The 24,614-nt window shown below is 38.9% G+C and overlaps 2 protein-coding genes and 1 non-coding gene across 4 annotated transcripts; all 3 read left to right on the plus strand.

Annotated features, from left to right (window-relative positions):
- The first annotated feature begins 1,299 nt into the window (after positions 1-1,299).
- gpatch1 (G patch domain containing 1) lies at positions 1,300-8,846 on the plus strand. 2 transcript variants are annotated; one of them, XM_052560626.1, is made up of 18 exons: positions 1,300-1,459; positions 1,610-1,744; positions 1,836-1,921; positions 2,010-2,173; positions 2,257-2,354; positions 2,443-2,498; positions 2,947-3,192; positions 3,285-3,435; positions 3,588-3,667; positions 3,779-3,983; positions 5,666-6,016; positions 6,116-6,294; positions 6,421-6,548; positions 6,922-7,231; positions 7,359-7,719; positions 8,146-8,240; positions 8,337-8,473; positions 8,602-8,846. In XM_052560626.1, exons 1-18 carry the CDS (start codon positions 1,390-1,392, stop codon positions 8,627-8,629), a joined length of 2,880 nt encoding a protein of 959 aa, XP_052416586.1. In that variant the 5' UTR covers positions 1,300-1,389; the 3' UTR covers positions 8,630-8,846. The 2 variants fall into 2 exon arrangements, with proteins under 2 accessions (XP_052416586.1, XP_052416587.1); XM_052560627.1 differs by having other exon boundaries at positions 8,340-8,473.
- A 703-nt stretch (positions 8,847-9,549) lies between these two features.
- trnat-agu (transfer RNA threonine (anticodon AGU)) lies at positions 9,550-9,623 on the plus strand. The gene has a single exon. It is a non-coding gene; the product is annotated as a tRNA-Thr (tRNA).
- A 318-nt stretch (positions 9,624-9,941) lies between these two features.
- On the plus strand, positions 9,942-23,936 carry lrp3 (low density lipoprotein receptor-related protein 3). Its single transcript, XM_052560628.1, has 8 exons — positions 9,942-10,638; positions 12,987-13,125; positions 15,510-15,715; positions 16,506-16,900; positions 16,982-17,203; positions 18,880-19,352; positions 20,537-20,669; positions 20,960-23,936. Exons 1-8 carry the CDS (start codon positions 10,557-10,559, stop codon positions 21,809-21,811), a joined length of 2,502 nt encoding a protein of 833 aa, XP_052416588.1. The 5' UTR covers positions 9,942-10,556; the 3' UTR covers positions 21,812-23,936.
- The last annotated feature ends 678 nt before the right edge of the window (positions 23,937-24,614 follow it).

A 24,614-nucleotide genomic window follows, 5' to 3' on the forward strand; every position in this document is an offset into this window, starting at 1 on the left:
AGATGCCCTTGAGCAAGGCATCTTGTAGCAGAACTTCACTTGCGTTAGCATCCCATTGACTCCCATTCATTTTTGCGTCACTTTGACCTCGAATAACTTTACATCTGAGGCGTTTAAAGACTCCATTTGTCCATTATTTATTTCTAAAGATACACGACAATGTATAAAGGGCTCCATTACCTTCTAAGTTACATTATGGTCCCATAGAAACAGTTTTTGTAAAAAATAGGCTAACAATTGCGTCATAACCACTCGACTCTCTGTCGCACAGAGAAATTACCGTAAAGACAGGAGGAGAAGCTCGCAGGCAATTAACTTAGTACGGCGTACTGGCGTTACATTTTAAAATACTATACAAAATAATTAATCAGAATACTTACTCCTGCTCACTCACGACAAAGAACTCCCCGCTCAAGCTCGCCGTCTCTGCAAGATTAACGGTGGCAGTTTTCAGGCACAGCTACTAGAAGATTTACATCTGTCAGACAGGTTGCTGACGTCATCAAGCTTAGTTTGAGTCTGGCGCACTGATCTATATATTATAGATCAGTGGTCTGGCGTCAGAAACGGAAGTGCTAAAAATAGCTAAGAATGTCTCATTTGAGTTCCAATGGGGTCGCTGTGTCCGTTTCTTTTACTGTCTATGGTCATTACTCCTTCCTAGTGATTTTTAGTAGAGGTTTTATTGCGATTTTTTCCCCAACCAATAAGGTTACTAATAAAAAACATAAAAACTATAATAAGTTTATCTATTTTATTTACACTTTCAGTCTAATATCTTTCTTTCGGCAGATTGTGAATAGTTAATGTCAAAGTCAGCGAGTTGACCAGTGAGAACCACTCAGACCGATTTAGTCAGACTCGTGAAACCATCATAGACTCATGGACCGTAAAAGAAAGCATAGACTGTATAAATCACAACTGTTCAGAGTCCTGAACCGGTTCATCAATTGATTCATTTAAGAGATCCGAATCAAAATAGCGATTGTTTCACGAATCAGACGTCAGCATTAAGGATAATTTTAAATTCAGTAGAAGGGGGTAGGTTAATAATAAAGTTTTTAAGAAGAACCAATTTGATCCATAGAATATAGAAGGGTTATAAATGTATATCTTTTTTTTTTTTTGTTACAGCATCCCTCTCTGGAATGAGATGGACTTTGCCGTAGATGGAGGAGCTGAACACGCAGCAACATTGAAAGCATGAGTCCTGATTGTTCTGGTAGTGGTGATCTAGTCTAGTGTCTCTGATCTATTACCCACAGTAGATGGCGGTAATGCTCTTTTTAAGAATGCGAACCGCCAAATAAGCACAAAGAAGAAGAAGAAGAAGAAGAATCAGACGTCGCAGGAGCTCACGCGGCCACCGTAGCGTTACTTCACGTAAACATGGCGTCTGACGAAGATAGCGATGAGGATTTCGTTAGTTATGGAACTCCTTTAGAGCCTCTGGAAGAAGGTAACGTTACTTAAAATGTATGCAGTGAAGGTGTTATTCGTATGAATTTGCAGGTTTTTGATACGTAGGAGCTGAATGTTTTAATAAAACAATGCATGCGTGGAAAGCGCACACTTCTCTTCGCAAACCCACGGTGTTGGTGTGTTTCAGACGAACCCATTAGGAAGCCAGTACCTGTGCACGAGCAGACGGTTAAAGATGAGAAGGGCCGATACAAGAGATTTCACGGTGCTTTCACTGGCGGCTTCTCCGCTGGTTACTTCAACACAGTCGGCACTCAAGAAGGTCAGTGACAGCCTTGATCAGAGCACTGACGCTTTTAATTCTGTTAACTGGGTCTTGTCGCAGTTTAACTGACTACTTCTGTGCTCTTTAGGCTGGACTCCATCAACATTTGTATCATCTCGACAGCAAAAGGCAGAGAGACCGAGTGCTAGACCAGAGGACTTTATGGATGAAGAGGTTTGTGTGTGGATCTCCTTTCTCCTGTGCCTTAATCCCTGTGATGTTCTGGACATGTTTGTCTAATATAGAATGTGTATACTTAAAGGATTTTAGTGAGCATGGTATTGCCCCTCGAGAGATTGTCACTACGGCTGATTTTGCATCTGAGAGGAAAGATCAGTTGAAGGACAAGGCTCGAGCGGTCAGCTCTCTTGCTGCTCTGATACCTGGAGACACTGGACTGCTGGAGGAGCTCATTGCCCCTGCAAGGTAACCATCACTCTCCAACTAATATGATCTAACTAAAATGTAGCTTTGAACTAAAGTTGTTGCATTGCATTGTGTAATTTCAGGTCATCCATTGGTGTGGAGCTGCTGAGAAAAATGGGCTGGAAAGATGGCCAGGGAGTCGGACCAAGAGTGAAGAGAAAGCATCGCAAGCAAAACACTGGTAATGACACAAAATATCATAATTGTTTCGTTTAACTGTAGTGCCTTTTTAGGTTATAGATTTGGAAAGGCTTTTTCTCCTCTTTCAGATGCGGTTAAAGTGTATGGCTGTGTGATGCCGCCCAATGGATCAGAGGAGTCAGAGGTGGGCATTGTGTGGGTTTTTTCATTTGAAGATTATTATGTCTGGAATCACATACTTTCATGACTGTTTAAAAAGTGTGTTCTGTATAGTATAAGTGTAATCTGGATGTACTACATTTGCCATGTTGTCGTCATTGTTATGTGACTTACCAGTCAGTAGCATCGCTTTACTTCTATTAAAAATCCCCTTCCGTGTCTTATCGTCATGGCATAGTAAAATGTCCACTAGATGTTCAGTTCAGAAAGTAGTAGATCATCTGGGTACTTTTCATCTACTGTCTTTAAGTTATGAATACTGTGAATTCTGATACACTACTCTTATCACATACTGTTTAGTAGGGAAGTGTGGATATTTGGATGCAGCCTATGTGATTGTAATGTGAAGAATAGACTTAATGCTTTAGTGAGACTGAAAAACATATTCCCAATTCTATTTTATTGTTTTTAAGGAGGAAGATGATGAATTTGCTCCAGAGAATGTGACCTTTGCCCCCAAAGATGTAGTCCCAGTGGACTTCACCCCTAAAGTCGACTCCCATGGTCTGGGTTACAGAGGGCTCAACCCACTTCAGGCCTTGGGTGGCGGATCAGAATCAGGACATATAAACCTCTTCACACTTCAGTCTGACAGAGCAAGCAGCTTATTTGGAAACAGAAATTCAGGACAGCAACGCAGGGGAGGGATTGGAGGACAGGTAAGGCCAAAGTACAAACAGTAATGGCCTAAAAAAATTAAATTTGAACACTTCTATTGGAAGATACATAACATTATTGTATACGTGTGTAGGCTTTTGGTGTTGGTGCAATGGAGAACGAAGATGTCGATATTTATCATAAAGACTCCATGTCCAACTATGATACTGTTTTGGGAGGAGAAGAACCAGGGGATGGACTCTATGGATGGACCGCACCCCAGCAGTACAACAGGAAGAAGAATGGTTGGTGACAGGAAGTACTTTGCGGTGTTCTCATAATGTCATGATACTACCCATCATTTAGGCTGCATCTGGAAACCAGAACTGAATGCTATTTAAGTGTTTTAGCAGGAGAAATGGTTTCTCTATGACACATTCATTTGTTTTTGTTCCAGACTCAAAAAGAGAAGTGTTGTATTCGGGCAGGATTCTGGATGGGTTTGCATTGGCCTCCCAAGGCACAGAGATTAAAACGGTGACATTCTCTTTATTCTCAATAACTGTACTAGGCTTGAGTTCCTTTATTACCTCATTAGCTGTGAATAAGTTGTGCAGTAAAAATAGGCTCATTGGTTTTGTTTTCTAGGTCTATCCTCCCCCTGATTTGCCCCGTGATTATCGGCCCGTGCATTATTTCCGTCCTGTGGTTGATTTGTCCACCGTCAGCCCCATCGTTGCCCAGGCACTGCAGGCTTCACGTGGACACCTATCACAGGACGCACCACAGAAGGGCCGTCACAGCTTAGACTCTTCTCAGAGACGTGACATGCTGGGAGAAACGCCTCTACAGGGTAATGATGGCCCTGTGCATGTGTTGAAACTGTTTAAAACACATTGGAATGATAGATTTAGAATTGCAATTGAATTCAGATTAAGGTTAATTTCACTAAATGATTATCAGGAGTGAAATAATTCATGATAATACTATTATTGTGATATCTATAGAAACATTGCAACCAGTCAAATTGATCTATTGTATTTTCTCTCTTTTTGGCTGATGTATCACTAAGAAAGTGTGTAGGTAGGTGGAAAGAGTTTGTAACCATATCTTAACAAAAAGAACTTACTGTACTTAAAGATTTAGTTCACCCAAAAATGAAAATTAGACTGTTTTACATTTACATTTAACCATTTGGCAGACCCTTTATTACCAAAGTGACTTACAAATGAGAAGAATTGAAGCAATCAGACCAACAAGAGAACAACAACAGTATACAAGTGCCATGACAAATCTCAGTTAGTCTAGTACAGAACACATAGCCAGGTTGTTGTTCTTTTTTTTTTTTTTGAGTATGCTTAACAAGAAAAGAAAAGGTAAGTGCTAGTATTAGTTGGTTAAGTTTTACTTACCCTAGAAGCATCCTAGGTGTACATGACTTTTGTCTTTAAGATGAGACCAGTCGGAGTTATACTAAAAACTGTCCTGTCTATTCCGAGCTCTATCATTGCAGTCAGTGGGTGTTGCAGTTAAACAGTCCACAAGTCATCAAATAAAGTTTGCGCATTCATAATAAAACGTGCCGCAGACGGCTCCAGGGGATGAATAAAGGCCCCCTGTAGTGATGTGTTTTTGTAAGAAAAATATCCATATTTTTAAGTAATAAACACTTTTCTTTCACTTCCGCTGACTGTTATACACTGAAACTGTTCCGGTGGATGATGCAGCAACATATGCGCAGTACGCACGCCTCTGAGATATGCTAGTGTCGCGAGTTTATTTAGGAGCAAAGGAACCAAAGTTTCCTTACTTTATCAAGGGGAAACCAGTCTCCTCTTGGTTTATATCAAAATCCTCAGACGTTTTTCTTGAAAAATATTTGTACTTCTAAATCATGACCCACATTTTTGTTTTTTGTTTTTTTTACTCTGCATTTGTCACTAATCATGCAACACCGACGTCTGACTTCATTCTCCAGAAAGGCTTTAGTGTATGAGTCAGCAGAAGTGAGAGAAGAGTGTTTGTTACATTTGAAATATGGATATTTTTCTTACAAAATTTCATGGATTCGCTATAGGGGGCTTTATTCATCCCCTGGAGTCGTCTGCTACACATTTTATTATGAATGTGCAAACTTTATTTGATGACTTATGGACTGTTCAACTGCAACACCCACTGACTGCAATGACAGAGTTTGATATAACTCCGACTTGATTTGTCTTAAAGAAGAAAGTCATATACACCTAGAATGCTTTGAGAGTAAGTCTAATTTTCATTTTTGGATGAACTAACCCTTTAATGCACTTCCTGCATTCTGGGGTGTTGTATGACTTATGACTAGTGGCAACCAGCATCAAGGTGCAATACTGCCACTTATTGTGTTGAAGTGTCCACCAGATAGTTACTGAACAAATTTTTATTTGTTTTGAATGTGAGAGAATCTTAATAAATGTAAAAAAATAATAATAATTACACAATGATGTATTATGCAATTTTTAACCCAAACTTAATTTAAAATGTGTTTATGTTTTGTAGGCCCAAGCTCTGTGTTTGAACTGATTGGGAGTAAGGACCGAGAGCGGCTGAACGAAATCCGCGGTGTAGGCAAGGAGCAGAATAAGTCTGTGTTAAACCTTTCCTCAGCTGAAGATCGAGCCGTTGTGGTGGCTTCGGCTAAAGCTGCTGCTCTACAGGCCATGTCCAGCCGTTTCCAGTCAACCACCTCTCCAGCCGAAACTCAGGCTTCCTCTGAAACACAGATGGCTTTGAATGCTTGGTCTGGTCCCACTGCAGATGTCGGCAAAACCTTTAAACCTTTTGCAAAAAATCCCCAGAAACAGGCTCGCTATGATCTGTACATCAACAAACTCAAAAAGGGTGATAAAGGTGAATTGGATCAGTTATGTTTGGTGTGATTTATCCTAGACTTTGCTCATTTTGGTTTAGCTAAATATCTGATTTCCACTCTGTGGCGGTGATGTGTAGATGCCCTGGAGTTGAGTCTGGACACTTCCATGACAGAGTGGGAGAGAGGGAGAGAAAGGGATGAATTTGTGCGTTCTGCATTACTCTATAAGCCCAGCAACTCTTCTCTCTCCTCACGCTTCACACGCAGCAAACATGAGGATGATACAGACAGTGTTGAGGTCACACGGGATCAAGAGGTACGGAGTTACCTTCAGTTCAAGCACTTAAGTGTAAAACTGGAACAAAAAAAAAGTGCTTATGGTTCAAAAATAGTTCACCATTTATTATAATTGTACTTTAATATTCACTGTCTGTTTTTGTAGAATGATGTGGATGACAAGCAGGCCGCTGTGAAGATGAAGATGTTTGGAAAGCTGACCAGAGACACATTTGAGTGGCACCCTGATAAACTATTGTGTAAAAGGTTCAATGTTCCAGACCCTTACCCAGGGTAAGACAGATTTTCAGTTTTGGTGGATCAAATCATATGCTGTATCTGAAGATATTATTTTACTATTAAAGTATGTCAAGGAGAAAGCAGGACAAAACAAAACGACACTGGTGCACTAATTGAAAACAATACAATTATGATCAATTTCAGTCTTAAAGAAAATACTTTCCACCAACTTTTAAATAAATGAAAAATTTGATTAAAATGATTACATTTAAATTAATATTTTTTTTTTTGTGGCCAACTGTCAATTTAAAATGTAACTGGATATTTGTTATTCTAAAAAATTATTTCTAAAAAAATTATTCGTTGGAAGAAAACATATTTATTTTTTCTCTCCAATCTTTCCATTTCTCCTGTCTGGCTTGTGCAGGTCCAGTTCTGTGGGAATGCCTAAAATAAAGCGAGATAAGTACTCGGTTTTTAACTTCCTGACAATAACGGATGGCAGCCAGGTCAGCAGAGAGGCTTCGAGTCCTTCCAGCTCCAGCACAACCCTTCCCCATTTGACTCTAGAAGTCAAGAAGAAATCCAGGTGGGACGAAGCAGAGCGGGTATCTGAACATAAAGACCCACTTGGTGCGTTCCTCAGTGAAACACGCAGTGAGGTTTCAGTGGCCAAGCAAATGGAAGCTGGGGCCAAGAACCAGACCGACTCTTCACAAGATTCTGCCAGTCCAGAGGTACCAGCGATACTTGACTGTATTCATTTAACTCTAATTATTAAAAAGCCCCCTAAAGAATACATTTAGAAAGTTTCTCTTTTACAGAAATACATTATTTCAGTGTAACCATCACGCTTTTATGCAGGTGAAAGTGACCCAGTCCGATGGGAAGGAGACCGAGCCAAAGACTGAGGAGGAGGAGAAGGAAGAGGATGAAGAAGAAGTGAGGCCTCCTATGGATCTCTTTAAAGCCATCTTTGCCAGCTCTTCGGATGAGAAGAGCTCCTCTTCATCTGAAGAGGATAGTGAAGAAGAAGAGGTGGCCCCTTCAACATCTGAACCAATCCAGATCAGTGCAGAGACCCTCAACCCACCCGTCTCAACTCCGAGCAAGCCATCTGCTGAAACATCTACAGCACAAAATATCCAGTCCTCCTCCCGTAGTGCTCCTGATAAACCACAAGACCTGGATGAAGAGGAGTTTGGCCCCAGACTGCCACCTCCTGGTCAGTCACTGCAACCACTGCAGTCACCTTCCCCCTCAATTTATCATGTGAACATTGAGTGAACATGTGTTAAAGCAATAATAGTAACTTGCACTGGAGTACATAAATGTCTAAAACATGTCTGTCACAAGATATCCTAAAATGATGGAATTGATTTCAACTAAAGCCTGCAATACACCATTTTTGCACCAGATTTCCTCCAATTTACAGTCTGGAGTAATTGATGCTAGTTTGCTGAAGGTCAAAGCCAGTCTGCAGATCTGAGTTCACAGATTCAATAGAAAAAGATGGTCACAGACTCCCGATTTTTTAAAATTATTATTAGTTTCAGTCTATAATTCCATCCAGCCGGAGGAGATCAAACATGTTTGATATTTTGAGCCGATTTTATTAACATGTCGTTTTACATTCGTGTCTCTCTACCAGGATTTATCCCACCTGCACACTCGCCGCAGCTGAAGAAACAAAAGAAGAAAGATAAAGAGAAACACAAAGCCAAGAAACACAAAAAAGAGAAAAAGGTGGGTTCATCTGGAGCAGATTGAACCCAGTCTGGGTGCCAGACATCTTTGCAAAATTAGAAAGTACATTTAATTTAACTTTTCTTCTTTTTTCAGAAGAAAAAGAACAAGAAACATAAGCATAAAGGGAAACAGAAGAAGAGGGTTGACGAGTCTAATAGCAGCTCAGACGACACAGACTCCAACAGTGAAGATGAAAATCGAGTTGTGTCTACTAGTGAACTGCTCCAGAGGTCAGAGCTCATATTTTTAATCATAAAGCATTTTATAATGCGTCTTGTAAATAGTAAGGTTATCTTTGTGTATATATATTAGTAAATTAAAAGCTTGAAATATGATTATTTCTCTTTCTCTGGCTTAGGTTAAAAAACATCAGGAACAAGAGATAGAATGTGTCTGAAGAACCAAGAGTGAAGAGTTTGTCTTACAGAAACTTCAAGATGAATACTAATTTTGTGTGTGTTGTGAGAGTGTTGGTACATTTAAGTGTACCTAATTGGCCAATGTGTTATGATTGCAGATGTTTTTTTAATTACAGATTCATAAAAAAAACAAAACAGAAGATAAGTGATTATTATAATAAAATGTCAGCCAGCTGTACTCAAATTCTGTACTGTTTGAAATGTTGACAGTTTAGTTGCCTAAGTGGACTTTGTCCTGGTTGACAGAAGCTTATAGTACTAAAAAAGTACGGATATAGTGCAGACATACATATAATAAAATGAAATATAACACAAATAATAAAGAGAAAACAATCCGTTAAAATTATTAATAATAATAGCTATGAGGCAATAAAAATACAGAGAAAAAAATATCAGAATGGAATATATCAGTTTTAAACCTTTACACAATGTGTAACTAAGTCTGTGATAAAATCAAATACAGTATAAAGTTAAAATATGTATTTTGCGATTTTGTTGATGAGATATGTACAATCATTTGAAATATGTCAAAATCTGGTCATTATCTGATTTGTGTCAGATTTTGTGTCTTAAAAAGGTTATAAAGTTGACAGAAAATAAAAATACTGTCAATTAATCACGTTCATAACATTTGCAAAGTGTTTTCGCTGAGTAACGTTATCTGTAAGGTTAAGTTAACTTGTGAAAAGTGCGCAATATGTTATGGAAAAAATTACCGAAACCTATACAATTTAAATGACCAAAGTGGTGTCAAAACTATGATGTTTCGGCTCGCTGTGTTCAGTTCACTAACAGATTCGTAACCTTTATGTCCTTTCTTTCTTTGCTTTCCGTTTTGTATTGATAGCCTGTATCTTTATATATTGAGTGCCGACCAATCACGCAGCGGCGCCGTGGCTTAGTTGGTTAAAGCGCCTGTCTAGTAAACAGGAGATCCTGGGTTCGAATCCCAGCGGTGCCTTTTGCACCATGCACGCACAACAACACTATTAGGTACATAACACCAGATAAAAAATAATTTTATAAAACCTTGCATTAAAAATTAACTAATTCGACTGGAAATTTATCACAAATAAATTCTAGTCGTATGAACGTTGTAGAAACTGAGCAAAAACGTTTGAATTTAGAAACCAGTCGGTCCACAAATCTTTCAAATTACTCAAACACGATATTGTATTGCTTAGCATGTAAATAAATACAATGGTGCACAAGCCATGATTTCCGGCGATGCATCCCTCCGTCCACAAGAGAGCAGACTTTCACTGCCAGCTGGAGAGTCTCCTCCAGACGAACCATGAAAACAAACCAAGGCAAATTCAATGAAAAAAAAATCTGTTTACATGAATCCATCTTAAGATCTTACACGATTGCATTCAGTCTTTTGTATTAAGATGTAACATTTAAGACATTGGCATTCACAACAGTATTATGTTATGTTGGTGTTTCGAATAATGATCTCAGCATTATTTTGCTGAGATGCTCTCAGTAGTCTTCGATGGACAGATGAAGTCCACTGAGCTGCATTGCCGCTATTACTTCACCTTACATCTCATTGCGTAATTGGCACACCGTGGAACTATATGGAATTAGTGGAACGATATTACTATTGCGAAAAGAAAAAAATATGTAATGATTAATAAGTAAATATAAAAGTCTTAGTGATCGCCCCGAGAAGAGCAAATTTACTGATGAAGAATCACTGTATGTCCTGTGCTGTCCCCACTGAACCTCCAATCCCTTCTCTCCTCTGAAACTCTCGGAAAGAGCCGACAGACGCTGCTTTTGATGCTCGAGCAAGACGCTAAACCGAGCGCGCGCGACACCGACACGAGATGCGCTGCGAAACCTGTCCGGACTCGGACGAAATGTACTGAGCTGTGAACAACAAGATATAATGGTAATGATGGAGAGGATCGGGGCGATTCGGCTTTACCTCATGAAATGGATTTGTTTACGCTGGGTTTGGGTTTGTGTGGGTAAGTAGACTTCTTAAGGATGGTGATATAATAATTGCCATGTCTTTAATAGAGCAAAAGGTGCACGGTTGATTTATATTTGAGCAGTCAAGCTCTAGCTGACTTTCTATTGTATTTTATCATTTTCAGCGCACGTGTCAGCATAATATTACATATTTCATTAAGGCAGGTGATTTCAGGTTGAAGAACGCCAATGGCAGCGATGACAAAGAAAGGTTGCGGCGCGCGCAGGTTTTGCAGCAGGAGGACAGATCCGAGTTTGGCTTGTTGCCATGGGAATTATAAACACGACGGATCTCCTCCAAAACCGACTGGCTGATTGTGTTTTTGTATATAAAAAAAAATTGCACTAATGTGCAGCCTTTTGCGGATAATAAAAGCAAATAGAGTTGTAAATAGAGTGCAATTCTTCACACCTTGTAATTAAAATGTAAACATTACGTAACGTTATACCACTTAAGTTTGCTTAAATTGTTCGCTGGGTTCCCCAGACTGGTCTATTGGTTGGTTTTAGAAATGTTTGGGACACTTTTCAGGGGGTCCGACTGGCTGCGCACCTAAACCCATCATCTTCCAGGCTTGCTTTAACCAGTCCAGAACATAACTGGCTACTATATTAGGATCTGATCATGTGTTTGATTCTCTTCGACCTCTTCGGTATTCTGAGCATTGGTTTTGAGCATAAAATCAACGTTCACAACTAGACAGCAATGCTTTCACGGTCTGTCAAGCACTGGGCATCTGATCTCACCCATAATCTATTACTAGATAGCACTCAAGACTTGTTTGAGTAACACATGATCTGTTGAGGTCAGCTAAATGCTCAACAAACAACCGCAGATAAAAGAGAGTGAGAAAGAGACGCCTGCTTTTACTCAAGCACAGAAAGGAAAGAATGGCTGTGGTGTATTGGAGGTGGTATCTAGTGAAGGGGTGGTGACAAAAGAGGGTTTGGTTGGGGGTGGGAGCATGTTGGTAGTACCAATGACACCTAGAGCTCTTCATCTCTCTCTCTCACACACACACACACAGAGACAAAGGGACCTTCTTCTCTGTTTCTTTAGCACTCACGTACACCCAAATGCAAGCCTTTCCCTTTGACTATGGACATTCCATGTCCAGACATGTTTTCCCCACTAATTGTGAGCATGAATCACTGATATTTACACAGTGTTTACACATCTGGTTAATGAAGACAGTGAGGATGTTCATTATACTCAACTTTAATAGTTTGCAGTAGTCAAAATGTTCTCATTTGTATTTATAGATGATTTGGTAGGATTTTCATTCTGGGAAAGTAACAAAGCAGACACAGAGATAATATGGGGTAGACTGCTTTGAGTTCAGGTTATTTAAGCCTCACTGCCTTATTTTCATCTGTGTAAAGTTCAGTGTTACCTTACCTGATAAAGATTAGAATGTGTGCTGTGTGTATCTGGGAAAATAAAAGGATATCAGTGAGCCTTGAGACTCAACATCATAAAATGATTGGTGCTCATATGCTGGGATTCCCCTGATCTCTGTCCTGTAGGGTATCATTAGCTTCTTCCTTTCAGCTTTGCCTACTAGACATCATTATATTATTTGTTGAGTAAAAGCAGTCACTGAGTGTGTGTGTGTGTGAGATTCAATCAGAAAAATATCAGGGAATTTTATAATAGTGATTTCTAGTTCTTAAAAGGTCATGGAACATTTAAAGAGAATATTTTGTTCAGCTCTAAATGTTTTATATATTTTAGTATATATTATTATATAAAATACTAAAGACCGGAAAAGTCCAGGTCTATTATTATTAATAATGATGGATTATATTTATATATATTATATGAAATATTTTTTTAAATCAGTCACAAATTACTGGATAAGGCAAATGTTATTATTATTATTTATATTTAGTATTATCTAAAAATCCAGAAATAATAAATGATTGGAAAGGTCCGGGTAATTCATGTGTCTAAACGTCCATAAATACACACAGTTCTTTTTTTCTCTTTCAAGAGACTTCAACATAAATGTAAGTAGAAAAAATGCTAAAGGAAACAGTTAATAGTTTATATGCTTACTTGGACTTTCTCTTTCTTCCTGGACTATTTCTGTTGCTTCCCAGGCTATTTCTCCTTGTCTTATTGTATTTCTGTTGAGATTCGTACTCATTAGCACACACTCTCACACACTTCCCCACTAAATTGAGTATTATGTGTCAGGCTCTCTCTGATCATATACTGTATAGCTCAGGAATCCATAAAGCCTGCTGTGAAGCGTCGATGTCATCTCAATCACAGCGTGTTAGCTGTGGTCATTCATGAGTCACACAAACAGTGCACATGTCTTCTGTGTGTGTTCCTCAGCTGCCTGTGGTGGGAAAGTGGAGTTACACACCGAGAGGAGAGGAGTGATCTACAGCCCATCATGGCCTCTCAACTATCCGCCCGGAGTGAACTGCAGCTGGAATATACAGGGAAGCCGCGGAGATGTGATCACAATCAGGTAGATCAACACAAGCAGTCTCTCACAGTCATGATTTAATGAGCGGTGACTTGTTTATTTCTATTGCCATGATACACAACAGAATGTCCCACCAGCATCTGTCCTGTTCATGGGGTCTGTCCCATTCTTGTCCTGTTCTAGTGCAAGAAAAACTGCTTTTCATGAACATCAGTTAGTTACAGCAGCTTTCACACTGTTAGAAACTCCATGGTCAATTGTATGACTATATGCTATTTAAAAAAAATGTACACAATAAAAACAATTGAAAGGGTTTTTCAAAGTAATTAATTGTTTTTTGCACGTCAGTGTTTATGAGCCTGTTTGCAAGTGCAAATTGGTTTGTGCAGTCTTTCATATGAAAGTGCTTAGAGTGCTGTATGACTAGAGCTGACTGCAGGGATTTTATAATGTACTATTTCTTGCCTCTCCTGCCACTGTTGTGTGTGTGTGTGTGTGTGTGTGGGCTTCACAAAAGCGGTGCTTTAATGATATCATCTAAAAGCGTGACATCATCTCCTCTGAGATTTGTTCATGGAGGAAACCTTGAAGTGGAAAAGCATAATAGTTCTGATAAATAGAATTTTAATTTATTTTAATCCATACTGTCTAATTACTCATTGTCTAAAAGTAGTGTAGAGGCATTTATGCAACACTTGATCAATCTCATTTTCTCAAATTGCTTCAGACAGACTGACATATGAGAATCTGACTCGCTCATATACGACTGGGATCAAATTTTTTTGTGTGGGTCCCTTTTATTTTCCCTTCTGATATTTTCTCTATTCACATTGCAAATTTTTATTTAATTTTATGTGTTATTAAGAACAATATTAACATCCACAACATCAAAAAGGCTGAACAGTGCATAACAACGCTTGTGTAAGATCGCTGAATATAAGCCATTATTGCAATGCAGCAAAAAAAAAAAAAAAAAAGGTAAAGAAGCAGTTATGCCAACTGTCCAAAAACTGTGTGGCACTGGCCCCAGGCCATCAGGTCATCCTTATTGTTGAGACCTGTCTGAAATATTCAGAAGTATGTGCCTGTTCATTTAAATGATAGCCAGAGGAGATTTGAATGTCTGTATTTTGATGACTATAACTATACTGTGAAAGTGCAGTATTTTATCATATAAATTATGAGTTATTGGGTCACACGGTAGGGGTGAAAGTCGTGTCACTGCATTTTGATGAATGAACCATTTATTTATTTTATTTTATTTTTTGTGCTCATTCTTGCTTATTGCTGAAATAATTGTGACATCATATTTCAGCACCAACTATAAATCATTAGATGAAATCTGAGTATGTTTTAGTCTGACGTGTTTTGCCACTCAGATGGTCATGAAACATTAGTCATTTATTGTAAAACAAACAGCAGAGTTTCAGTAGAGTTTTTGTAGGTAGATATAGAGAGTACATGGGGAAAGAGAGATAAGAAAGAGAACATAGCAATAGATGTGAAACGTTGTTAAGTTATTGGCTGTTCTGGATGCTGATTTTATCTCTCACTCTTGAGTATTTGTGTTAGTGTGTGTGTGTGTGTGTGTGTGTGTGTGTGTGTGTGTGTGTGTGTGTGTGTGTGTGTGTGTGTGTGTGTGTGTGTGTGTGAGAGAGAGAGAGAGTACTCTGTGATAATAGTTCCACTGCACATATTCTCTCTCTTTTGCTTATGGTCTCCCTCCCATTCCTTGATATGTTATTAGGGTCATTGCTATTATGTGGAAAAATCAATATGATTGTGTAATTTAAGGAGAAAAATCCTATGTTATGAATAAAAACAGTTTTACCTGTAATATTTATGAAAACACTGACATTTTTTATTTCAGTGGCATGGCAAAAAAGGCTCAAACCATCCATTTAAATCAAAGAATCAAAAAATACATTTCTTTGTTGTGATATAATAAAAAACAATGTTTTATTTTAATATGTATATTAAGTATGACATTTTATATAATATGAATACCAATCATATGACCCATTATATATAAGATTAATATATTAAAATCGATATGATGGGCAGTTGAAAATATTCTGCAAGTATATTAAGTATATTTTCCAATGTACTGCTCACCTTTGACACAAACAGAACTGTCTTGTATTGTCACAGCAGAAGGGGTTGGGGTGGTTGCAACTGTAACCTTGAAATGAAAACGAAACGCTTAAAAGGGTCACATAAGGAGAAGAGAATGAAACGGAGCTGTGCTATGCTTGGATAAAAGTTGTTGTTTTATAATTAAGAATATTAATTAGACATTTTCTTTGAGTCTTCTTTTTATCGATTTTTTGTGCCTCTGACATTTGATGTGATGATACTGTTCTAGAAGTTTTTATGCAGTATACACTAGTATACAGTGGAAGTGCTGAAGTGTTTGCTGTGTCCAGTTTTCACAGCTTTGATGTGGAGGACACGGGGGACTGCAGGGGCGACTGGCTGCTGCTCGGCCCCACATGGAAAGCTGAGGATCGGTTCTGTGGCTCTGTTCTTCCTCCTCCCTTCATCTCCTCTAGGGGACGAGTCTGGCTCTACTTCCACTCTCAGGCTAACAGCTCTGGACAGGCACAGGGCTTCAGACTCTCTTACATTCGTGGTGAGGGAACTAAGAGTCCATTCTACTTTTCTGAATAAAAATAATTAAAAATAAAAATACTGACTCCAAACTTTTGCACAGTATTGTATAATCTGCCATTCCAGTGATTATTTATTTATTTATTTTTTACATTTTTGGGTGAACAAGACTCAACAAACTGTGGTGATGTTATGCTTTTGTACTCCAGGGTTTAATATCAATTGATTGGGCATATTTTTTTTATCATACTTTATGCATTTCCTTTTGAGTTGTAATGTTTCATCAGATTTAGTTGTTTTCCTACATTAGAGAGCCACTAAATCACAAAGACTGTTGCCGTGGCATATAGATTTACTGTAAGCACAGATTGACCAGGCAAATGCAGGCTTCAATAGTTTATGGCCAAAGAGCGGTGATGAAACGCTAATGCTTTGCAGCACTTCTTACATAATGATCTGTGCATATTTGGATTGCACTACTGTCGGTGTGTATTAGACGTATCTCAGCTGTTGATTATTTAGTTTGATCTAATATGTAGCTAATGAAGACGAAGGAGATAATTGGCTGTGGTTACTCAGCTCCACGGGTCATGTGTGCATGAGTGTGTGCGTGTGAAGAGTGAACTGCTGTGTCTGAGTGTTTTCCTCAGAGGTGCAGTTCAATCAATAATACTGAACGGCTGTGTTTGTTAAGCTGTCACCAGGCAAACACCATCTGCAGAGTGGGTAGATTTGATTGGCTTATTTCAGCAAACTGTCAGTGTTAACGTGTGCAAAAGACTCTCTGTCTCTGTCTGTTTTTGATTCATTAGGTCGACTGGGTCAGAGTAGTTGTGAGAACGATGAATATTTATGTGGAAATGGTAAGTGCGTTCCCCGTTCCTGGCGCTGTAATGGATTGGACGAGTGTGGAGACAATACAGATGAAAGGAGCTGTGCTGCCCCACCGACACCTGCTCGGGTCAGTCTGTGTCCACCTGGTACCTTGCAGTGCTCTGATATCCAATCTACCCGCTGTCTGCCGGTGTCTCTGCGCTGTAACGGAGCCCGGGACTGTCCTGACGGATCCGACGAGGCCCACTGTCCCGACACGTCCTGTGGAAAACGCTTAGTCAACTTCTATGGCACGTTTGCCTCACCTGATTTTTTCCGTCCAAACAGGAGCGCTGGCACAGATCTTCACTGCTCATGGTTTTTAGACACACAAGTAAGATAAGAACCTCATGTATTCTTATTTTAGGTTGTATTAAATCACGTACAGCGTTCTGCTGAACTGTTCTTGTTTCAGGACCCAAAGCCGTTGGTGCTGCAGGTGGATCTACAGCTGGGTGTGGGAGACTCGGTCCGTGTTTACGATGGATTGGGAGAACGTGCAGAACGCCTTCTGCAGAGTCTCTCTCACCATAATAACCACAGACGAGCCCTGCTGGAGTCGTCCCAGGGACAGATGAGCATCTTCTACCATGCCAAACCACACAGCCCTGGACACGGGTTCAACGCCACCTACCAGGTCTCTCATTCTTGCTGATGCTGATAAATGATGTTCTTTAATTTCACTGACATTGTGTGTTTTGTTTGTATACTGTAACGGGTCGTTGTATAAAAAGATCACAGAGACCATGATCAGGCAACAAGGGTATTTAATCCAAACTTAGGGAAGCAATAAACACAACACACTTAGCATAAATAGAGACCAGACGAATTAACTCAGGAAACATAGAACTATAAATACTAAACCAAATGAGGATTAATGGATTCATTATGGACAGCAGGTGAACAGAGTAAGACAGACAATGGAAAACTAAGTCAAAGCAGGACAGGAGATCAGAAACAAGGAAAAACACAAACTAGACGTCAATAACCATAACTAGTACAGTGTAAAATTGTCTTACATTAAAGTACATTGTTAAAAGCTTTTCTTTTTTTCATACTTTGTATGAAGATATCATAAAGTTATGTATTCTGATCTTTATGTGTTGACAAATTTAATTGAAAAACAAAAATGTAAAATAAATTTAAACACATAACACAAGAAATAAAAAATTTCACCCCATAACTAAGTTTACTTAGTTACTTAAGTCTACTTACCTATATTACAATTAAATCGTAATTTAATCATGACAAACTATATTTCACTGGAAATTTTTACCATTTTTTTTTGTTACAAATTACGTAGGAACAGTAATAGATTCATTTATGACAAGAGTGCACCAAGAGTCTATTGCTGGGTACAAACCAAAATATTTTTTACATCTTATAAGATTTTCAAAATGTGATAGATCACAAACTTGAGGATAAAAATCCTAGAGTTAACCGTTTTGCTCCTATAGAGTCTCGACTGTGAACACAGGAAATCTCGCCAGACTTCAGAATAAGCATGGCGGACGATGTGCAGGAAGAAATTGCAATGATAGTGTTTGGAATGATTGTATACACGACAGGTTGTATAAACATTCGTGCTGTTGCCACAAATCAAAAAGCTGATCCTCTATCTCTGCTTTCCACTTTGTGCTGTGACATGACTGCTTCCGTCTACCATCATCATGCTTTCTGATTGGATATTGTTTCGTTTCACGTTTAAATGTGCTTCTGATGAATTTACAGATAGCCTGGGGTTACACAAGATTTGTATTTTAAAGACAACCAGTTCGATGGGAGCATAATAAGCTTTTTGGGTTAAAAGAATTTCTTAAAATGAAATTCGAATGGTATGACAATCCACACCAATGCAGTGACTAACAGCCACACATACTCCTCAGATAATTAGATTCATCTGCGCTGGAGCCAGAGCACGACCCACACAAGGAAGATCATTCTACAAACAGCTGCAAATGCAGGTTTTCGAACAGAGATGGCAACAAAAATACCAAACTTATGAACTGCAGCGTTACGTGTTACGTGTAAATCTTACCGCCCTCCCATTTTTGAACAGTAGTGTGTTTAGAAAAAAAAAAATCCCTTCAAAAAGTGAAAAATGTTCTTGTCTTGTTAATACTTTATGGTATGAATATACAGAAATACTATACTATGGCTATAGAGAAGCCAAAATTCAACAGAGTGCACCTTTAATTAGATATCCACAACCAAAACAAGTACTGTGAAGTAATCAGTACTTACTGCAGTTTATGATTAGGATTGATGCACTGTGACACTAATAATGTTTAACCTCCGTCCCTCTCTCTGCAGGTTAAAGGGTACTGTTTTCCAGGTGAGCATCCATGTGGCACAGACGAGAGCTGTTACTCTGAGCTGCAGCGGTGCGATGGCTACTGGCACTGCCCCGGGGGGCGAGATGAGGAGGACTGCCCGCTGTGTCAGCCGGGAGAGTATCCCTGCGAGGGTGGCAGCGGAGCGTGCTACTCGGCTTCTGAGAGGTGTAACAACCAGAAGAAGTGCCCCGACGGCTCAGATGAGAAAAACTGCTTTGACTGCCAGCCTGGAAACTTCCACTGTGGAACCAACCTGTGCATCTTTGAGACGTGGCACTGCGATGGGCAGGAGGACTGTCTCGACGGCAGCGATGAAAGAGACTGTCTTGCATCCGTGCCCAGGAAGGTGATCACAGCGGCTCTGATTGGCAGCTTGGTCTGTGGACTGCTCCTGGTCATCGCACTGGGTTGTGCCTTTAAACTGTACTCGCTCAGGACAAGAGAGTACAGGTGAGGTGATTTCCATCTTCTGCCTTGCCTGCCATTTAAACTCAAAGCAAAATGTGTCAGGAAATGTATAGTGATTCATGAAATGTTTTTGTTTTTCTCCCAAGGTATATGGGTTTTCATGATTTACAATTTATCATTATATTATGTATATTATATGTGTGTATGTACTGTTTATTACTTTTTATATTTATTTTTATTGACAACGTTTGCCTCAATAAACTAATAATAAGTAATTTGCTGCTTATTAATAGTTAGCAAAGTAGTTGTTAAGTTTAGGTATTAAGTAGGATTATGGATGTACAATATGGCCATATATGCTTTATTTATAAGTACAATACCAATAAACAGCAAATATATTAATAATAGGCATGCTTATAAGCAACTAGTTAATAGTGAGAATTGGTCCCTATACTAAAGTATTACCTGTTTTTCTTACAAAATGTTTTTGTTTAAAACAAGTTAAAAAAAAAGTGGTTATACTATGACTTTTGTCTCCGTAAACAAATCATTTGCTGCTTATCAATCGTTTGTAAGGAAGTTAAGTATAGGTATTGGTTAGGATTATGGATGTAGAATATGGTCATGCATAGACTATATGTTTTTAATTGGCATGCAAAAAAGCTACAAGTTAACCAATGTTTTTACTGTAAAACAAAACAAAATGTTAAGAAAATGAAAGATTATTCTTTTTTATTTTAATTATTTTTGAAGCTTGTCATTCTCTATCTTTTCTTTCTTTTTATTGGTAACTTACTCTATTTTCTGCTAGATGTATTTGTACTGTTATCCAAATCATTCTACCTCCATACAAGCACAAGTTTATCCCAACCAGATAAAGAGAGAAAACCTGAGGAGAAAGAGGATTTACTCTCTCTTGTTTCACTTTAAACATAATTGGATGTGCAGTAACGGCCCATATGCTGCTCTGGGAGGTGATGCACAGTTTTTCTCCAGTTAGCCTTGTAAAGACACAGCAGCACCCAAAATACCTGCACTTCATCAAACTGTCAAAGTACCGCTGGTTAAGTAACAGCTCTTGGAGATTCTCAAGAGATCTCCTGCCTGAATGTGTTCAGTGTTCAGTGGCTTCACTTTTAAAAAAGCTGTTGTTTTTCTTACATTTTTAAACAGCATCAATAAGCATCTTTATAAAACAGCTCTTTTTGTGTTCCTCTTTCTCATAGAGCTTTTGAAACCCAGATGACTCGACTAGAGGCGGAGTTTGTTCAGAGGGAGGCTCCACCCTCTTATGGTCAACTGATAGCTCAAGGTCTCATACCTCCAGTCGATGACTTCCCAGTCTACAACCCAACCCAGGTATGTGAATATGAAACTGAATTTATTTTGAGGTAGCAAATTCAAATGTGAAATAAAGAAAGGGAAATTAAACTGCGCTCATATTAGTGACAATTTTTAGTAATGCACGTATCACTGCTTACACAGAAAAATGTCAATTGTTCGATGCAGTGGATTTAGGTGAACTACTTGAAAACGAGCTAAATCTGTATGGGCAACATTTTGGCCCTTACGAGAAAATTCCCAAATTTCTCTTGAAATGACAGATTGTTCTATGTGACTGGACCACTGTTTTTTTCTATCTCTCCCAGGCATCTGTTCTGCAGAATCTCCGCTCAGCTATGCGGAGGCAGATTCGTCGTCACTCTTCTCGTCGTTCCTCGTCACGGCGGAGACTTGGTCGTCTGTGGAATCGCCTGTTTCACCGTGGCTCTCGGTTACGGGGTCAGATACCTCTCCTCACGCCTCCAGGCCACACGCACACAAACACACACCCCGATCTGAGCCTCCACAGCTACAACACGACGGACGATGGCATCGAGGAGTCGCGTGAGAGTACGGGACAGACTCCGCCAGCCTGTTCGACGGTGGCGCTGGGACTGGCCCTGCAGGCTCACACTGAGGCCCTCTGCCTTCCTGACAGAGAGTCTCCATCCTCCCCTCTGTCCCTGCCCTCCCCCAACTCACCCCGCTCCAACTCTGACACCCTGGAGGACGAAGATGAAGAAGATGACAGAAGTTTAGAGGGGATCAGAATGAGAACCAACCGGGGCATTTCCCCGAAACATAAAGATGATGACAGTCCTCCTGGTCCCCCTGATAGCCCCAAACGCAGCACAAGCCGGTCGAGATCCTCCAGACGGCTGGTGCAGGAGCTGGCTGCAGAACTTAGAGGAGTCTCTCTCTTAAGGTACACCTCTGTGGGCATCTCGCCCCTTTCCTCCCCTGAGTCACCGACGTCCTCCAGCGGTCAGTCTGAGGAGCAGAGAAGCTTTCCTACATTCAGAAAACCACACATGGACGCACATACGGACTCGCTCACAGGTGCTCATGGACACGACAGGAAACCTTCAATAACTGAAGAGGTTCCTGGTGACAGTGTCAGGCTTTGCAGACTCACATCTAGCGAGGAAGAGGATGATGAGATTTTGTTAGTGCACTGAATAGTCTTGATCACCATCGCTATTCTGATTTTGTGCCAACACAACGTTGTTTCAGTTCAAACAACGGCCTTCCATCTAGAGTCATAACATACAGTACATTTACATATGTAGTTATAATCAAGTTTTTTACATTGTCAAGCTAGAATATCTAAGAATACATAATGAAATTTGTACACCGATATTTGAAGGATTAAATACTCAAGGTCAAGGCCAAATACAGTCTTATTAAAGAGATAATTCACCCCAAAAAATTAATTTTGTGAGTAATTACTCACGCTCATGTCGTTCCAAACCCATAAGACCTTTTTTTATCTTCAGAACACAAATGAAGATATTTTTTATGAAATCCGAGAGCTTTCTTAACATAGATAGACAGCAATTCAACTACCACATTCAAGGCCCAGAGAGGTACTAAGGACATCCCTAAAATAGTCCATGTGACATCAGTGATTCAACCTTAATGTAAAGCTACAAGAATCATTTTTGTGCACAAAGAAAACAAAAATAACTTTATTCTACTATTTCTTCTCTTCCGTTTGAGAAATTGATGTGCATTCATGACGGTACCACAACGGGGTGTGTTTGTGGGTGAACTATCCCTTTAACATGCTGGACAAATCTGTCAGTGCAACTTTGCAGAAAACAGACTGGTACTATTTCAGTCAGCATTTATATGCATTTTAATACGATAAATGATTGCTTTAGTCAGACTCAAATCAATCTTTGTGTACGTAAACATATGCTACCGTTCAAAGGACTGGGTTCAGTAAGTTTTTTTTTAAGAAATTAATGTAAATCAAAAGTGACAGTAATGGATTCTACGAAGGTATATTACAGAACCTTTTTTTTTTTTTTTTTTTACCAAAGAAATCAAAACATTTCCACAAAAGCTTTAAGCAGCACAACATTAGTGTTTTCAGCACTAATAATAAAGCAATAAGCCTCAAGAAGCCGTATAACAACTAAGGGACTTCGCGAACTGTAAACCACGGCTTCGCAGGGCTTACTGCTTTTATAAAACGGCTATTCCATATACGTAGTAAGGTTTCACAGAATAAAACAGAGCAAATAAAGTGTAATGATATAAATAAAAACAGTATTCTTCCAACAATGTAGTTCCTCAGAAACAGTTGTGGTTCCAACAAAGCGGTTGCTGACCAGCACAGACGTAAACAAAGGTGTATGTTTGTAGTGTAATTTACTACAGCTTTGATCATGGCTCAACCAATCAGGATCAAGGACCAGAACTATCTGTTTTATAATAAGAAATTAGTACCCAGTGTTCTCAAAGCTGATTTTTGCAGTCTTTAGTGTCACATTCATTTGCTGCTCTATAATCGTTTTTTATTATCAGTTGTGCTGCTTAATATTTTCTGGGATTTAATGCGTTGTTGCTAAATAAAATAATTGATTTCTATTAAAAAAAAATAAAAAATACTGACCCCAAAATTTGAATGGTAGTGTAGTTTTATACCCTCAGACTACTGGAGCTGTTTGCTGATTCAGTGATGATCTATATGAGCTTTTTGTATTCAAGTTTTGTTTTGTTAGTCTGGCTACCAAACTCTAATATCATAGCAGGTCCACCATTAACATTATTTAATGTTAAGAAACTTTTTCCCCATGCATAAGACAGTGAGTCTTTCTTGAAGGGAAGCAGAACTCAGGGATTGTATGGTTCAGTTAACCTGGATTTCCTTGTTAACAGCTGTAGTCTGTAGGTGTTCTGAGAAGTACTGCTGCCTCAGTTGAGTTCAGGACATCACAGAGTCATGGGGAAATGACTCAATAATCACATTTGTGCTTGAGCTCACACACATTGGTGTCTTTGTTCCTCAAATCAGCCATTATAATTTAATCTGCATTTGGTATTGAGAGACTTATTTGCCAGTAAAACTGTTGCTTCTGTATCCATGAATGTATGTATATGTTCTGTAGTGCTACATCCTCACACTTGCTGCTTTAGCTGATCCCATAGGTTTAAGAATGTGCCATTTCAGAGATTTTATAGAATCACAGATGTTTTCATACATTCAGTGCCATTAGAGAGGTCATGCACTTTCTGTTTCGTCATTTGTTGGGTTCAGTTGAAATGGCTGAAAATTAAAGCACTGCTAAGAGACTTAACTTGCGGCGTCCATCATTACTTATTTGACATTTTTAAATAGTGTCCTTTATGTTCTGTGAAATTCAAGTAAAATCCAATAGAAGAGATCAGTCAACACATGCCACAATAAAACCTTTTAAGGTTATTTGGCCAGCAGCTTGAAATAAGCAGCAGTGGATCTTAACATTTTTGACTTGAAGGCCACCCACTGTCCATCACAATATTTGACCACAATAATTCACCATGATTAATAGTGTGTTTACAGAAGTTTTAAAAAAAACCTGTATATTCTTGAATAAAAACAATAGTTATTGAGGGAGGAAAATTAATATAGATTTTTGTTTTTTAGCATTTTAATTTACTTTAACATAATTCATTTCAATAATTGTTAGTCATCCCGTGCCCCTCTTGGACGTTTACTGAGGCCCCCCTGGTTAAGAACCGACTTCTCAATTTCTCTCTCCTTAATTCACATTGAAGTCTAAAGTTGCCTTGAAAATATTTTGTAAATATGTTTAACATGTTTATTTTCAAACAAGGTTGCTACATGTTTGAAATGGTTTCGATGCATTTCATTTGCTGAGAGGATGAAAAAATTGTTTACTCATACCTTGCATTAAACACAATTTTTTTCATTAGATATTCTGACTAACTTACTGTTATCTGATGAAGTGTAGTCATTCATAAACCTTATCT

Source organism: Carassius gibelio, chromosome B7 (genome assembly GCF_023724105.1).
Source record: "Carassius gibelio isolate Cgi1373 ecotype wild population from Czech Republic chromosome B7, carGib1.2-hapl.c, whole genome shotgun sequence".
In the NCBI taxonomy this organism is placed as follows: domain Eukaryota; kingdom Metazoa; phylum Chordata; class Actinopteri; order Cypriniformes; family Cyprinidae; genus Carassius; species Carassius gibelio.

Coding starts and splice junctions, on each gene's coding strand:
- gpatch1 (XM_052560626.1), top strand. CDS start 1,390: ATGGCGTCTGACGAAGATAGCGATGAGGATTTCGTTAGTTATGGAACT. Junction 1,922..2,009: donor AGGACTTTATGGATGAAGAG/GTTTGTGTGTGG, acceptor GTATACTTAAAG/GATTTTAGTGAGCATGGTAT. Junction 3,668..3,778: donor AAGGCACAGAGATTAAAACG/GTGACATTCTCT, acceptor TTTGTTTTCTAG/GTCTATCCTCCCCCTGATTT.
- lrp3 (XM_052560628.1), top strand. CDS start 10,557: ATGGTAATGATGGAGAGGATCGGGGCGATTCGGCTTTACCTCATGAAA. Junction 15,716..16,505: donor CAGACTCTCTTACATTCGTG/GTGAGGGAACTA, acceptor TTGATTCATTAG/GTCGACTGGGTCAGAGTAGT. Junction 19,353..20,536: donor CTCAGGACAAGAGAGTACAG/GTGAGGTGATTT, acceptor TCTTTCTCATAG/AGCTTTTGAAACCCAGATGA.